Genomic DNA, 15,465 nt, shown 5'->3' on the forward strand with positions numbered 1-15,465 from the left:
TAACTGACCCTACACAAGGCCTGTTCTTAAGGAGCTTACAAAATGCAATGATTAGTAGTAGTCTCTCAGTGACCGAGAATGACAATTGTCTTTGCGCATTTTCATTTATTGATGTACCCTCATGTGGCTTTGAAGTCCAAAGACTGAGGCGCAAAGTTCGTGGCACATGGGACATGGGACGCCAGTTGTTACAGGAGGTGCGGCTGTGGCCTGGTGTCGGTGTTCACACGCAGCGGCAAGATGTCGACGTCGTTCATCTTCAAAGGTAGTGGCGGCCTGGTTAATGTGGGTTCGCCAGCTGCTTCTGACAGAAGCAGCAAGTTCTTATTGCTTTGGTGTAATGCCAGCCCACTTCAAGTTTGACCTTAGCTGATCCTTGAATCTTTTCTTTGGTTGGCCTTGTTTCCTGAGTCCAGCTGACAGTTCACCATAGAATACAGTGAACAGGGACGCATTGTGGGTGATCCTCAGCAAGCTTGGTTGCCCAGCAAAATTTGTCAAACTGATCCAGCTCTTTCATGCCGACATGACAGGGGAAGTCCTATCTGGTGGAGAGACTTTCGATCGCTTCAACATCTCCAATGGCGTGAAACAAGGCTGTGTCCTCGCTCCTGTACTATTCAACCTATTTTTCACCCAAGTATTACGATATGCGGTGATGGATCTAGACCTGGGCGTCTACATCAAATACCGACTGGATGGCTCACTATTCGACCTTCACCGCCTGACTGCAAAAACAAAGACAACAGAGAGACTCATCCTGGAAGTTCTCTTTGCAGATGACTGTGCTCTCATGGCCCACCAAGAAAATCATCTTCAAACCATTGTGGACAGGTTCTCCACCGCAACAAAACGGTTTGGCCTGACTATCAGCCTCAGCAAAACAGAGGTGCTGTTCCAACCTGCACCAGGGAGGCCAACGAACCAGCCGTGCATTACAATCGACGGCACGCAGCTTTCTAATGTCAACACTTTCAAGTACCTGGGCAGCACCATCGCCAATGACGGGTCCCTAGACCACAAGATTAATGCCAGGATCCAAAAGGCCAGCCAGGCACTTGGGCGGCTGCGCTGCAAAGTCCTCCAACACAGAGGTGTAAGCACTGCGATGTAGCTCAAAGTATATAATGCAGTGGTCCTCAGCTTGCTCCTGTACGGTTGCAAGACATGGACACTATACCGGAAGCACATGAAACAGTTGGAGCAATTCCACCAATGCTTTCTCCAGTCAATCATGAGGATCTGATGGCAGGACCGAATCACCAATCAGGAAGTCCTCAACAGAGCCAACTCGACCAGCATCGAAGTCCTGGTCCTCCAAACCCAGCTACGATGGTCTGGACACGTCATCCGCATGGACCCACAGCGAATACCAAGACAGGTATTCTATGGTGAACTGTCAGCTGGACTCAGGAAACAAGGCCGACCAAAGAAAAGATTCAAGAATCAGCTAAAGTCCAACTTGAAGTGGGCTGGCATCACACCAAAGCAACTAGAACTTGTTGCCTCTGTCAGAAGCAGCTGGCGAACCCACATTAACCATGCCCCCACCACCTTTGAAGATGAATGACGTCGACGTCTTGTGGCTGCACGTGAACACCGACACCAGGCCACAACTGCACCTCCTGTAACAAATGGAGTCCCATGCCCTGTGTGCCACAAACTTTGTACCTAAGTCTTTGGACTTCAAAGCCACATGAGGGTACATCAATAGATGATAATGCACAAAGACAATTGTCATTCTCGGTCATTGAGAGACTACCACTATTACTATTACCTGTCTTGGTATTTGCTGTGGGTCCATGCGGATGATGTGTCCAGACCATCGTAGCTAGGTTTTGAGGACCATTACTTCGATGCTGGTGGAGTTGGCTCTGCAATGAGATGAAAATATATACACCCAAAATAACTCTGGGGAAAAAAAGAGATTGTAATAAGTGGGGAGAGGGGGGCAGGAGGGAGAGTATAAGATCTGGGAAGTTTTCCATCAACTCAGTGAGCTTGTAAGAAGGAAAAACTATGGAATTTTTATTGTATCTTCCAATGAAGGGCTTGGTTTGGGGATGAAGTGGTTGGGTTATTCTGTTGTGTGTAGAACAGCTCTTGGTACTGTATAAAAATAAATGGGACATATGCTATATTTTCAAGGAGCTTACCTTGGAAAGAGAATCTTCATCACAAAACATCAAAAACATTTCACTCTTTTGCCCTTTTCCTTTTTCAGAATGGACCTGGGTCCTAGGGGCAAACTCTCACCCAGGATGTCCCAACCAGAAGCCAATAATGGCTACCTAGGGCAAAGGCACATGGGATCTACAGATGCTCACCTACCTACATAGCCTAAGCTTGGACATCTAGTTCCTGGCCTCAGTCTGGGAGAAGCCAATCTCAGCCTGAGAGATAGAAGCTATAGAGAGGGGACCACATGCTCCAAATGGTGAGAGTTCTTGAGCCCCAGTCTCTTTGATAGAGGAAAGGGGCCTTTCTGGGCAGATCAATCCTGCAATCTAACCTTCTAGCAAGAGAAAGGGAAGTTAGCATTAGCCTCTTGGCCCTGCTTTCCTTATCTCTTGCCCACAGGGTAGCATCTTAAAGCATCATGGGTCTCTAAGCTAACACAAGACTCACAAAAATGCCCAGGAGTTGCAACATTGTCAACCTTAAGTTCATTTCACTTCTGTGGGGAACTACAGCAAGGTCTGAAGTGCCTCCTGGATCACTGCCTTGTTGTACTGGAGGGGCTTGCATTGCTCATTGAAATTATGACTTATGCCCTACAGGGTTTCCCTAGATCAACAGGTCATAGTAGAGAGTTCTGACAAAAAGTGATCCATCGGAGAAAGAAATGGTAAATAGCTCTAGTATCCTTGCTAAGAAAACCCCATGGACAGTACAAAAATGATAAAAAGAGGTGGCACAGGAAGATGACCCCCTCAGGCTGGAAGGTGTCCAACATGCTACTGGGGTAGAGTGGTAGACTTAACTAGAACTAGTTTCAGTATTGATGAAACTGCTGGGTCAAAGCTGCAAGAAAACTGAGCTGTGAATGTGTCTGGTGATGAAAGGTACGTCCAATACTGTAAATATCAATATTGCACAGGAACCTGGAATGTAAGTTCAATGTGGTTAAACAGAATGGAGAGATTAAATATTTAAATCTTGGGTGCCAGTGAACTTAAATGAACAGGAATGGGTGAGTTTAATTTAGGAGATCACTACATATACTACTGTGGGAAAGAATCCCATGGGAGAAATGGAGTAGCCCTCATAATTAATAAATTAATTATATAAATAAAAATATATATGTAAATCATAATAAATAAATTAATTAAAATACTGGGATATAATCTCAAAATATGATGCAATGGAGGGAAATGGCCCATTCAGCAGAGGGGATTGGAATGTTAAAGTGGAAAATCAAAAGATAATTAGAAAAGGTAATAGAATAGAATTAGAATAATAGGCAAGTTTGGTTTTGGAGTACAAAATGAAGCAGGGTAGAGACTAATAGTTTTGTCAAGATAACTCGCTGGTCAGAGAAGGCATCTTTTTCAATAACCCAATAGGTGACTCTGGGCATAGACGTCACCACATGGTCAATACCAATATCTGATTGATCGGTGGAGAAGTTTTATACAGTCAGTTAAAATAAGACCTTGAGCTGACTGTGACTCATATCATAAGTTTCTTATTGTAAAATTCAGTCTTAAATTAGAGGAAGCAGAGAAAACCATCATACCATATAGGTATGATCTAAATAACATCCCTTATGAATATGAAGTGGAAGTGGTGAATAGATTTAAGGAATTAGATCCAATGGAGAGAGTGCCTAAAGAACTAAGGATAGAGATCCAGGAGGGAGCAACAAAAGACATCCCAAAAAGAAGAGCAAGAAAGCATAATGGCCATCTGATGGGGCTTTGAAAATACCTGAGGAAAGAAGGAAAGCAAAAGGTAAAGGAGAAATGGAAAAATATATTCAAATGAAAGCAGAATTCCTGAGAGCAGAAAGGAGAAATAAAAAGGTTTTCTTAAATGAACAATGCAAAAAAAAAATAGAAGAAAACAATAGAATGAGAAAGACAAAATCACTTCAAGAAAACAGATATGAAGGACTAAAATTCAAAAATGGTAAGGACTTAACAGAAGTAGAAGAGATTAAGAAGTGAAGGGACAGTTAGGTGGCTCAGAGGATAGAGAATCAGACCTAGAGACAGGAGGTGCTAGGCTCTAATCTGGCCTCAGAAACTTCCTAGCTGGGTTACTCTGGACAAGTCACTTAATGCCCATTGCCTAGCCCTTACTGCTCTTCGGTCTTGGAACCAATGCTTAGTATTGATTCTAAGTGAGAAGATAAGGGTTTTTAAGAAAAAGGAAAGAAGTGACAAGAATACATGTAAGAACTATACAGGAAAGATCTTAATAGTACTGATAATCATGATGATGTAGTTATTGATTTAGAGCCAGACATCCTAGAGAATGAAGTCAAGTGAGCCTTAGGAAGTGTTGCTAACAATAAGGCTACTAGAAGTGACATAATTCCAGTTTTACAATTTGTATCTCATTAGATGCTTATAACAGCCTGCAAGGTAGGTGCTATTATTATCCCCATTTTATATTTGGGAAAACTAAGGCAAATAGAGATGAAATAATTTGCCCAGTTACTTCACAGATAGTAAGTGTCTGATGCTGGATTTGAATTCAGGTCTCCCTGACTTCAGGCCCAGTGCTTTATTCACAAATTTTCCAACTTTCTTGTTTGAAAGTTGAGGGAAAAGGTTCAAAAGAGGTCAAAGAACTTGCTCAAAGTCATACAGGTAACAAAGTGGCAAAGTAAAGATTTGAACCCAGGATCTCTGATTATAAATTCAGCCTTACTCCCATTGATATCTGTAAGCTTAGAGTTTGAGATACTAGTCCATGAGTTACAAGTGCAAAGTTATTCAAAGAAAAGTATCATGGGAAATCTGAGGAAGGAGATACTATTTTCACCTGGGTGTGGTGATGAGTAAAGCCTTCCTAGATGAGAAGCCTGGAAGGATGGGAGGAACTTTAATAGGCAGAGATAATGACAACAACAGCTCAAATCTGAATAGTACTTTAAGGTTTAAAAGTCATTTTATGAGGATCATCTTATTATATTCAGCTAATGAAGGAGGAAATGAACACTCCTGGAGGTTGTGATTTGCACAAGGTCACACAGCTGGTAAATCTCTAAGCCCAAATGTTAATCTGGGTTTCATAATTCCAAGTAAATGGGAGGAAGGAAGAATTTGATTTTATACATGGGGAATGATAAAAGCATACAAAGCAAAGATTCAGAAGCAAGCCAAGGCAGAGAATAGTTTAGTTTGCCTAATATGTTCCAGCAAATAGGATAAGAAAAGGTTGGAAAGGAAGTTGAGAATCAGTATAAGAAAAGCCTTGAATATCAAGATATAGGATTTATTTTGGCAGAAATAGGGAGGCACTGATGGTTTTTGAGTAAAGGAGTCGTATGATAGTAATTTTATTATAAGTATGTCTAATCCTAATTTATGTAATCCCAGAAGGTCCAGACAGTTCATTGACTCAATCAATCAAAAGTATAAACCTTTAAAGTATAAATCTTTAACTGATTTGAGGAAAAGAAAATGCTTAGCTCAGCGGTTCTCAACCTGTGGGTCGTGACCCCGGCGGTGGTCGAATGACCAAAACACAGGAGTTGCCTAAAGCCATTGGAAAATACATATTTCCGATGGCTTTGGCCACTGAGAAATCACGCTACTTTACAGCAAGATCTTGGAAAGAACAGGGACCCTGCTGCCCGTACATTGTACTAATATTAGTTACCTATCAGCAGCCCTCCCCTTATGAGGGGTGATGGATTTACCCTGTTGCCTGGAGACCGGACTCAAACAGAGACCCAGAGAGAGCACCCCCTCGCTGGCTCCGGAGGGGTTAAGAACGAGTCCTGGAGTGGATAACTCCTGGAACAGATAATGGAGCCGAGTAAACCCAGCAAAGTGAAGCCTCAGCTCGAGCTGGAGGGAGACGACAGGAAGAAGGCAGTGTCTGTGGATCCCCTCCCCAGGCAGGACTTACCTCCCGCCTCAGCGCTTAGGCTACCTCCTGCTGAATTAATATTTCTCAACATGTAATTAAATATTGTTTTTGTGATTAATCACTATGTTTAAATTATGTTTGATTTGTAGTAATGAGAATACATAATGCATATCAGGTATTTACATTCTGAATCATAACTGTAGCAAAATTACAGTTTTGAAGTAGCCACCAAAATAATTTTTTGGTTTGGGGTCACCAAAACATGAGGAACTGTATTGCGGGGTCACGGCATTAGAAAGGTTGAGAACCACTGGCTTAGATATTAAAGACAGGAAATATCTTTTGGTTGTCCAAAATCATTGGACACACTTCTGGGCCTGCGTATAACCTCAAGACAATTTGGAATCAACAAATCTAACAGCAGGCCACTCCACTGGTAAAGCAGTTCCATCCAAGTTCTGAAAGAATCATTTTGGGGGAAGAGTTTCTCCCTTCCCCTTTTCTTCCCCAAATAACAATATGAGGTCAATAGGCAAGGAGGAGACCAAGTTATCACTTTTTGCAGATGACATGATGGTCTACTTAAAGAATCCTAGAGATTCAACCAAAAAGCTAATTGAAATAATCAACAACTTTAGCAAAGTTGCAGGATACAAAATAAACCCACATAAGTCATCAGCTTTTCTATATATCTCCAACACAGCTCAGCAGCAAAAACTAGAAAGAGAAATCCCATTCAAAATCACCTTAGACAAAATAAAATACCTAGGAATCTACCTCCCAAGACAAACACAGGAACTATATGAACACAACTACAAAACACTCGCCACACAACTAAAACTAGACTTGAGCAATTGGAAAAACATTAACTGCTCATGGGTAGGACGAGCCAACATAATAAAAATGACTATCCTGCCCAAACTTATTTATCTATTTAGTGCCATACCCATGGAACTCCCAAAAAATTTCTTTACTGATTTGGAAAAAAGCATAACAAAGTTCATTTGGAATAACAAAAGATCAAGGATATCCAGGGAAATAATGAAAAAAAACACTAATGAGGGGGGCCTAGCAGTCCCAGACCTCAAACTATATTACAAAGCAGCAGTCATCAAAACAATTTGGTACTGGCTAAGAGACAGAAAGGAGGATCAGTGGAATAGACTGGGGGAAAGCGACCTCAGCCAGATAGTATATGATAAACCCAAAGATCCCAGGTCTTGGGACAAAAATTCACTATTTGATAAGAACTGCTGGGAAAATTGGAAGACAGTGTGGGAGAGATTAGGAATTGATCAACACCTCACACCCTACACCAAGATAAATTCAAAATGGGTAAAAGACTTAAACATAAAGAAGGAAACCATAAGTAAATTGGGTAAACACAGAATAGTATACATGTCAGACCTTTGGGAAGGGAAAGACTTTAAAACCAAGCAAGACATAGAGAGAATCACAAAATGTAAAATAAATAATTTCGACTACATCAAATTAAAAGGCTTTTGTACAAACAAAAGCAATGTAACTAAAATCAGAAGGAAAACAACAAGTTGGGAAAAAATCTTCATAAAAACCTCTGACAAAGGTTTAATTACTCAAATTTATAAAGAGCTAAATCAGTTGTACAAAAAATCAAGGCATTCCCCAATTGATAAATGGGCAAGGGACATGGATAGACAGTTTTCAGATAAAGAAATCAAAACTATTAATAAGCACATGAAGAAGTGCTCCACATCTCTTATAATCAGAGAGATGCAAATCAAAACAACTCTGAGGTATCACCTCACACCTAGCAGATTGGCTAACATGACAGTTATGGAAAGTAATGAATGCTGGAGGGGATGTGGCAAAGTAGGGACATTAATTCATTGCTGGTGGAGTTGTGAATTGATCCAGCCATTCTGGAGGGCAATTTGGAACTATGCACAAAGGGCGATAAAAGAATGTCTACCCTTTGATCCAGCCATAGCACTGCTGGGTTTGTACCCCAAAAAGATAATGGACAAAAAGACTTGTACAAAAATATTCATAGCTGCGCTCTTTGTGGTGGCCAAAAATTGGAAAATGAGGGGATGCCCATCAATTGGGGAATGGCTGAACAAATTGTGGTATATGTTGGTGATAGAATACTATTGTGCTCAAAGGAATAATAAAGTGGAGGATTTCCATGTGAACTGGAACAACCTCCAGGAAGTGATGCAGAGCGAGAGGAGCAGAACCAGGAGAACATTGTACACAGAGACAAACACACTGTGGTATCATCGAATGTAATGGACTTCTCCATTAGTGGTGGTGTAATGTCCCTGCACAATCTGCAGGGATCAAGGAGAAAAAAACACTATCCAAAAGCAGAGGACAAACTGAGGGAATAGAAACACCAAGGAAAAGCAACTGCCTGACTACAATGGCTGAGGGGACATGACAGAGGAAAGACTCGGAGCGAACACTCTGATGCAAATACTAACAACATGGCAATGGGTTCAAGTCAAGAACACGTATGATACCAGTGGAATCACACGTCAGCCACGGGGGGTGGGAGGGAGGAAAAGAAAATGATCTTTGTCTTTAATGAAAAATGCATGGAAATGATCAAATAAAATGCTATAAAATTAAAAAAAAATAACAATATGAGGTCAAGTGGTCTTGAATTTCCATGAGAAGTCTCCCCAGGATCAAGTCAGTGGCTAAGTCCATTAGAACCACAAGAATTGGAAAATGATTAAGCAGAAACCTTGAGTTGGACATATCTAGTGATTCTGTAAACTTTCTATAGTCTGGAGACATCTCAGGATGTCAGCTGGTGTTTTATCCTCCCCACTACCTAAGCAGAAGCTGGGGAGAGAGTGTCAGCAGCAACAGAGAGGAGGGATGGTCTAAGAGCTGATCAGCCCAACCCAATAGCAATGCCTCTTTCTCGATCTCTGAGGAGCCAGCCTAGCAGTCAGATTTGTCTGTTATTTGTGCTCTACCCTGCAGTGAATTACATGAGTACTACACAAAAGGAGAAAAAACTTCCAGGAACCAGGAGATATAAGGTACCTTTTTGCCATGTGTCTTCTCCATGCATGTGTCTCAGTTATTCTCTGAGTTGGAACCCACTGTCCCCAAGGGATCTTGTGCACACAAGGATATAGTGCACCCCACCCCACCCCTAAGTTTTAGGGGATTGCTTTGTACCATCTGTTTTTTATAATGTCAAATGAATAAAAAAAAAACTTTGTTAAAAAGTTAATTAAAGATCCTGGCTAATAATCAATAGGAAGCACACTAGTGGGGGCTCATGAGTTAACAGGATAGTACTAGAAACTCTGTCTCTCAAGGTTATCCTTACAACCTTGAGGGGAGTAGTAGTCAGCTACTCTCTATGGGATGACAATTAGGAGAGTGGCTTCAGGGAATACTTAGAACATATAAAATTGGATTCTAGATTTATAGGGAACTTCAATCAATGACCCCTTCCTGATTTTATAGAGGAATTTGAGAACAAGGAGATCAAATGACTTAATCCTTTGGTCTTTTATGGCTCCTTGATCCCTTAACAATGGAGACTGGCACCTTTGAAACTTAGAGTTTTTGAAAGTTGCTTTGAACATTGAAAAGTTAAATGATTTGCCCAAAGTCACAAGTCCAGTATAAGACCAATGAAGGATTTAAATATGGGGGTTTCTGGCTTTGAAATCTGTTTTCTGCCTACTAAGTTACACTGCCTCTGCATGCTGATCCTGAATGCAAATAGCAGAGAAGAGATTTGATCCTAGGCCCTCTGCCTTCAACTGTTTATGTGAAGAAATTCATTTAGGGGCAGCTAGGTTGCAAGTGAAAGAGCAACAGGCCTGGAATGGGGAGGGCCTGGGTTCAAATATGACCTCCCTTCCTAGCTGTGTCACCTAACCCCAATTGTCTAATCTTTACTAAGAATCAATTGAGTCTAAGATGGAAGGTAAGGGTTATTAAGAAGTGAAAGTAAGGATGGAAGGGAGGGAAGGAGGGAAGAAAGAAATGAAAGAAAGGATGGAAGGAGAAAAGGAGAAGAAAGAAAGAAAGAAAGAAAGAAAGAAAGAAAGAAAGAAAGAAAGAAAGAAAGAAAGAAAGAAAGAAAGAAAGAAAGAAAGAAAGAAAGAAAGAAAGAAAGAAAGAAAGAAAGAAAGAAAGAAAGAAAGAAAGAAAGAAAGATGAGAGAGGGATAGAGGGAGGAAAGGAGGAAGGAAGGAAAGAAGGAAGTAAGAAAAGAAAGAAAGGAAAGAGATAAAGAGAAAGCAAGCAAGCAAGAAAAAGTCATTTATTCCCAGTCACTTTAAGCTAAAAGTTCACAACGTGTGATCTGAGGACAGACAGAGGGGATGGTGAAAATCAGATGTTCTTCAAGGTCAAGGTAATTTTCATAATAGTACTAAAATGTTTTAAATTCTAGTACAATAAATATCATTAGCTATAACCCATATAAAGCTCTTCAAGTTTTAGAAAAATAAAATGTTTTAATATCTAATCTGGTAAATAAGGATGGATATAATATAATATAATAAACGTTCTTGGCTCTAATTTTTAAGTGAGAAGAGGTCTTGAGATCAGAAAGTGAGAAGCACTGATGGATGAATGAGGCCGGTTTTCAGAAACTTTCATCATCCAATACATATTAAGTCAAGTAGATTTAATATAGGATACAAAAATAACAGCGTATACATTTTGCTCTCCTTCCTCTAAAGAAATCAGTCCTTACATCTATATGTATACATGTTCTTTTTCTCTCACTTGACAGGGAAGCTTCTGAAGAATAGAAACCATGTAGCATCTCTTTGTATCTCTAGGGCTCAGCAGAGGACCCTAGTGCTGTGGGTCCTCAGTAAGTATTTGTTGATGATTTCAACAAGCATGTATGTGTGCACTAGGCGCCCACGGACCAGACCAGACGAGACGTGGAGGAGGCTGACAGTGCCTCGTGCTAGGGTGGGGTACCCAGGGTAAAGCCTATCCAAGCGAGTGATTTTCTCCTTCACTTCCCACCCTCTGGCCCTTCAGCCCCTTTCCCAGTGGGCTGCAGGAAAAATTGTTGTAAACAGGCATGGGCGGGAGGAGGTGCTGCCAAATGACTATGGAGAAATCAGGCTTAAGAAATGGGGAGAGGCAGCCACTGCCCCACAAGACCAGGGTCTCAGAGACAAAAGGCTGGGGCAGGAGAAGTGACCTCTGGCTAAGCTCATTTAAAGGAGAGGAGGGGCAGAAGGAATGCTCTTCCTCCAACTTCTTGTGCCTCCTTTCCCCCATGGTCCTGAATTTGTTTTCTATATAATTAGATGCGGCAGGGCAGTTTCCTGCAAATGATTGTAAGCAGCTTGAGGACAGAGATTTTTTTTTAATCTCCAGTGTCTACTATATTGTGTCGCATACAGTAGGTGATCAATAAATGCTAGTTGATTAACTGACTTCCTGTAAGTGGCACGATCAGGGTACTTGGGTAAGCAGTTTCCCCTAAATTGGCAGACAGAGCGGCCAGCACAACAAGCTCTTTCCCTGCTTGGGTGACTTTCAGACACGTGCGCTGTAACTTCTCCCACCCCTGTGCAAGACGCTCCAGCAAGAGCTCAGCGCGCCACCTGGTGCCGCTCAAAGATCAGTTCACCCTTCTTCTTTGAATGCACCAACTGCCGCGGGGGGAGGGGAGGAGAAAGAGGAGGAGCCGGGGAGCGGTTTTTAGCGTCTGGTACGTGATCGATGACGTCACGCGCTACCCGGGAGCCTCCTCCTTCCTCTCCCCTCGGCGCCGGCCCCCGAGGGCTGCCAGTCCTTGACGCGCCCCCTGCGGCCTCTGCCCTGACTGTGCGTACTTGCGTGATGCGCGCGAGCGTGCGGCGGAGGTGGCGCGGGCCCAAGTGAAGCGCGCCGCTTCTGCTGCTGGCCAGGCGCCTCGTAGCGAACGGGGCGCCGGCTCCGCCACCTCAGCGTCCGCTTCGCCGAGCCCCGGGCTCCTGTGTCCGCCAAGCCCCGCGGGGGCGGCAGCTCTGGGCGGCCCGGCGTGTGGGCAAGCCCGAGGCCCGAGGGCCGGGGGCGGCGTGAGGACCGAGCGGGGGCCGCGGGCGGGTGGCCGGCATGTCGGTGCCGGACGCGATGCCGCTGCCCGTGGCCGGAGTCGGAGTCGGCGAAGAGCTGAAGCAGGCCAAGGAGAAGGAGGACGCGGAGAAGTATTCGTTCATGGCCACCGTCACCAAGGCGCCCAAGAAGGTGCGGGGGCGGGCGGGCCGGGGGGGGGGGGGGAGACGCGCTGGGGGCGGGCCGGGCCCGGAGCCGGGGGAGCTCGGGGTGACGCAGCCAGGGCCCCCGGCGCTGACGTGTGCGGGCCGCCCGCCCGCTCGCCGCACCACCGGCCCGGGCCTCGCTCGCTTGCTCACTCTCTGCCCCATTGTCCCTTCGCGGGCTTTGTCCCTTCCTCTCCTTCGCTCGCTTGTTCGCGCTCCGTGGAATCTCGGCACCCCGCAGCGATTCGCTCCAAGACCGTCAGGTCGGGTTCCACGTTCGTGGCCGACTTCCTGCCGCCCCCTAAGCCGGGGCTCCGGGACCCGGGATGGGGGGCCTGAATGGATGGGCGGGGAGGGGGTCAGTCCCTTGGTTAGCTTCCCTCCTTCTTGACCACACTGATTTTAGTAGGTGCATAGCTGACCTTTCTACCCGGCGTAGGTAGAGGTGACCCGAGATCACCATTAGGGTGGTTTTGTGGGGAGGGGTTAGGGGCCTCAGACAATCTAGCTGACTTATACCCCTCGCGGGGTAGCCCAGAAATCAAGACTACTTGCATCCCAAGTAGTCTTTTATGAAGGCGAAGGTAATTGGGAGAAAAAGCTTGGGGAGAGAAAAGAGCAGCTACCATCCCCCAGTTAGGGTTCTGCTAGTTTCTCTGATTCTATCTGAAATTAACATTTAGAGGTTGGTAACGACAGATACTGTCCTGGATACGGGTGCTCCTAGAGACCCACTTTCTGCTTCCCGAAGACTGACCTTGGGATGGGGGCAGAGGGGAGGTAGGTTGGAGGGGTGGTCGATAAGGAATGCTTTTTCATTCCTTATTGTGTTTTTTATTTTTATTTTGTTTTTTGGCATTGTGGGTTGAACTCAAAGGACACCTTGTTTTGGTTCTCGGGTTAAATCAGTGGGGTTTTAATTCAACTAGTTCACAGAGTAGGAGGATTTGGGGTACCTGATGCAGAGAAGCGGCTGCCAGTTGTGGCTTGACTTTCTACTCCTTCCTGACCTCAAAACAAAAGAAGATGAGCAGAAGAGTGGTGACTTTCTGAGGCTGATGGAACCTAACTCAATGTTTCAGCTCCCTTATAAAGACAAAAATGCTTCAAGGCTCTCTCTCTGCTTATAACCTTCCCTGAGCTGCAGTGCTTGCATAAGCTCAGCAAAGCAGGGATTGCGGGAATACTAGATGATAACCTCTGAGACTTCTGCACCTTATCCTGTTTAAAGGAGTGAGATTTCCTATTTTATTTTTGGGAGGAATTTTATTTTACAATTCAACAACCTAATTAGGAAGCACAAAGCCTCCATTCTTTTTGCTATATATTTTTTTAAGTCTTTGGGGGGGAAAGCCTATGTTTTCTTTCAGAAGGATAAAAGGATTGAGTGAGTTGCTCTTTGAGTTTTCTGGGAGCCTCATCTTGTTCTAGGGGGTTGTAACCCTTTGTATTCTTATTCATTTGAGTGATTGTCCCCTTTACAAATAGAATGTTTATTTTTAGTTTAGCTTTGAGATGAGTCAGTGGTAAAGCTGTAGAAGTACCTTAGAATTACAAAGCTGGAAGAGAATTTAGAGATCATTTAGTTCAACCCCCTCACTTAGCAGGGGAGGAAACTTGGGGAAAGTCATCCAGCTACTTAGTGATGGGTCTGAGGCTAGAACTCAGGTCTTCTGGATGCTGATACAATGCAGTACTAGCAGTCTGGTATCAGTACCACCCGCTTTTCCCCTAATAGGCCCTTTGAAGAGCTGTCATAGATGTTAGTTGCCTTTGTCCTTTATCCTGACAGACCCAAAGCAGACATCAATTGCCTGAAAGCCCACCTGGACTACCTGTAACTTTTTACAAATATATTTACTAGAGTAAGTCTCTTTGCCTGAAAGAGTAGGCTACTAATACTCTTGGCCTAGTTATGCAAGCTAAGAGCTGTTGATTTTAGAGACTAGCAAAAGGCTACTCAGTCTCTACCAGGGATGTGGTGGGTTTTCATGGTTGTAAACATGTCCTTATGGTTCTCATTAAGTTTGCCCTTTCTGAGTTTTATTGTTCAGCCTTTATGCAACTATTTAACCCAGAATGCTTTATGATGACTAATTATTCTTCCCCCTAGTGATAACTGGGAACATTTATTTTGTTAATGGGGCAGTTGAGGACTGGTTCAAGGTCACTTACCAAGTCCAACAGAGAACTAGTGTTAAGAGCTTCATAGTTTTACATCAACCTCTCAGTTACTTTTGTACCCCCACCATGTATGACCTTCTTCTTGGAAAAAACTAAAAGAATACAAGCAATATAATAAAACTAATTACCAAATTCAATGGCTTGTTTTCAGTCCTTGACCTTTCTTTAGCATTTGCCATGACTAATACCTTCTACTGTGTACTTTCTCCTTCTTTGGCTTTAGAAATACCAGGTTCTACTGGTTCTGACACCTTGCTGGTCCCAGTGGTTCCTTGTTTTCTTCCTGACTCCAGTACCTCCCACAAGGTGGTATTCCTTCAATAGTCTGTTCTTGGTTCTGTTTTTATTCTCTTCTTTTATATTCTCATTAACTGGTGGTTCAGATGAAGAAACTGGCACAAAGTGTTAAAGAACTTTCATGCTATTGCTCCCTATTGTGATTGTGTTTTCATTTGATTTCTCTTAATTCCCACATCCTCATCTCCTTTGGTTTCTCCTTTGCATCTTTGCTGATTCATCTTCTACCTTAGGTTCCCCTTAAGACTTTTGTCCTGGGTTCTTCTCTCACTTTACACTTTCTCCTTTGATGATCTCATTAATTCCCAAGGGTTTAATTGTCATTTCTTCTTAGGCAATTCCCAAATATATAGTATCCTATTTCTCCTGAACTCTGGTCATCACCAGTTGCTTGCTCAATACCTCAATACAAATTCAATTAGCAATTAAAGCCCTGACTTTCCTATCTTTTCTCAACATATCTTGCATTGCTCTTCTTCATACATTCTTTTCTCCCCAAGTCCTGCCACCATGCATTTGTACCTTAGGTTTCATACCTAGAACAATGCCTGTCAAGATTCTTGCCCTTTTTTTTTTGCTTAGTTTAGCTAGTTACCTCCTCCCCCCATCCATTATTAATGCCCTTTCCCTCTATAGATTATCTTCTTTTTGTCTTTGTATACATATGCTAATTAAGAAATTTCCCAAGAGACATCTTAACCTGGCATTC

At 43.3% G+C, this 15,465-nt stretch overlaps 1 protein-coding gene across 4 annotated transcripts in view; it reads left to right on the forward strand.

Moving 5' to 3' along the window:
* The first annotated feature begins 11,814 nt into the window (after window positions 1–11,814).
* The window catches only part of AHCYL1 (adenosylhomocysteinase like 1), a 48,616-nt gene continuing 44,965 nt past the window's right edge, over window positions 11,815–15,465 (forward strand). Inside the window, exon 1 of one of the 4 annotated variants that reach the window (XM_001381928.4) lies at window positions 11,815–12,261. In XM_001381928.4, the coding sequence (XP_001381965.1) occupies window positions 12,130–12,261 (132 nt within the window). In that variant the 5' untranslated portion in view covers window positions 11,815–12,129. Of the gene's footprint in view, window positions 12,262–12,373; window positions 12,539–15,465 lie in introns of those variants that run through there. The other 3 variants (XM_007485098.3, XM_056819182.1, XM_007485099.3) reach the window with 3 other exon arrangements.

This window comes from Monodelphis domestica, chromosome 2 (genome assembly GCF_027887165.1).
Source record: "Monodelphis domestica isolate mMonDom1 chromosome 2, mMonDom1.pri, whole genome shotgun sequence".
NCBI lineage: Eukaryota > Metazoa > Chordata > Mammalia > Didelphimorphia > Didelphidae > Monodelphis > Monodelphis domestica.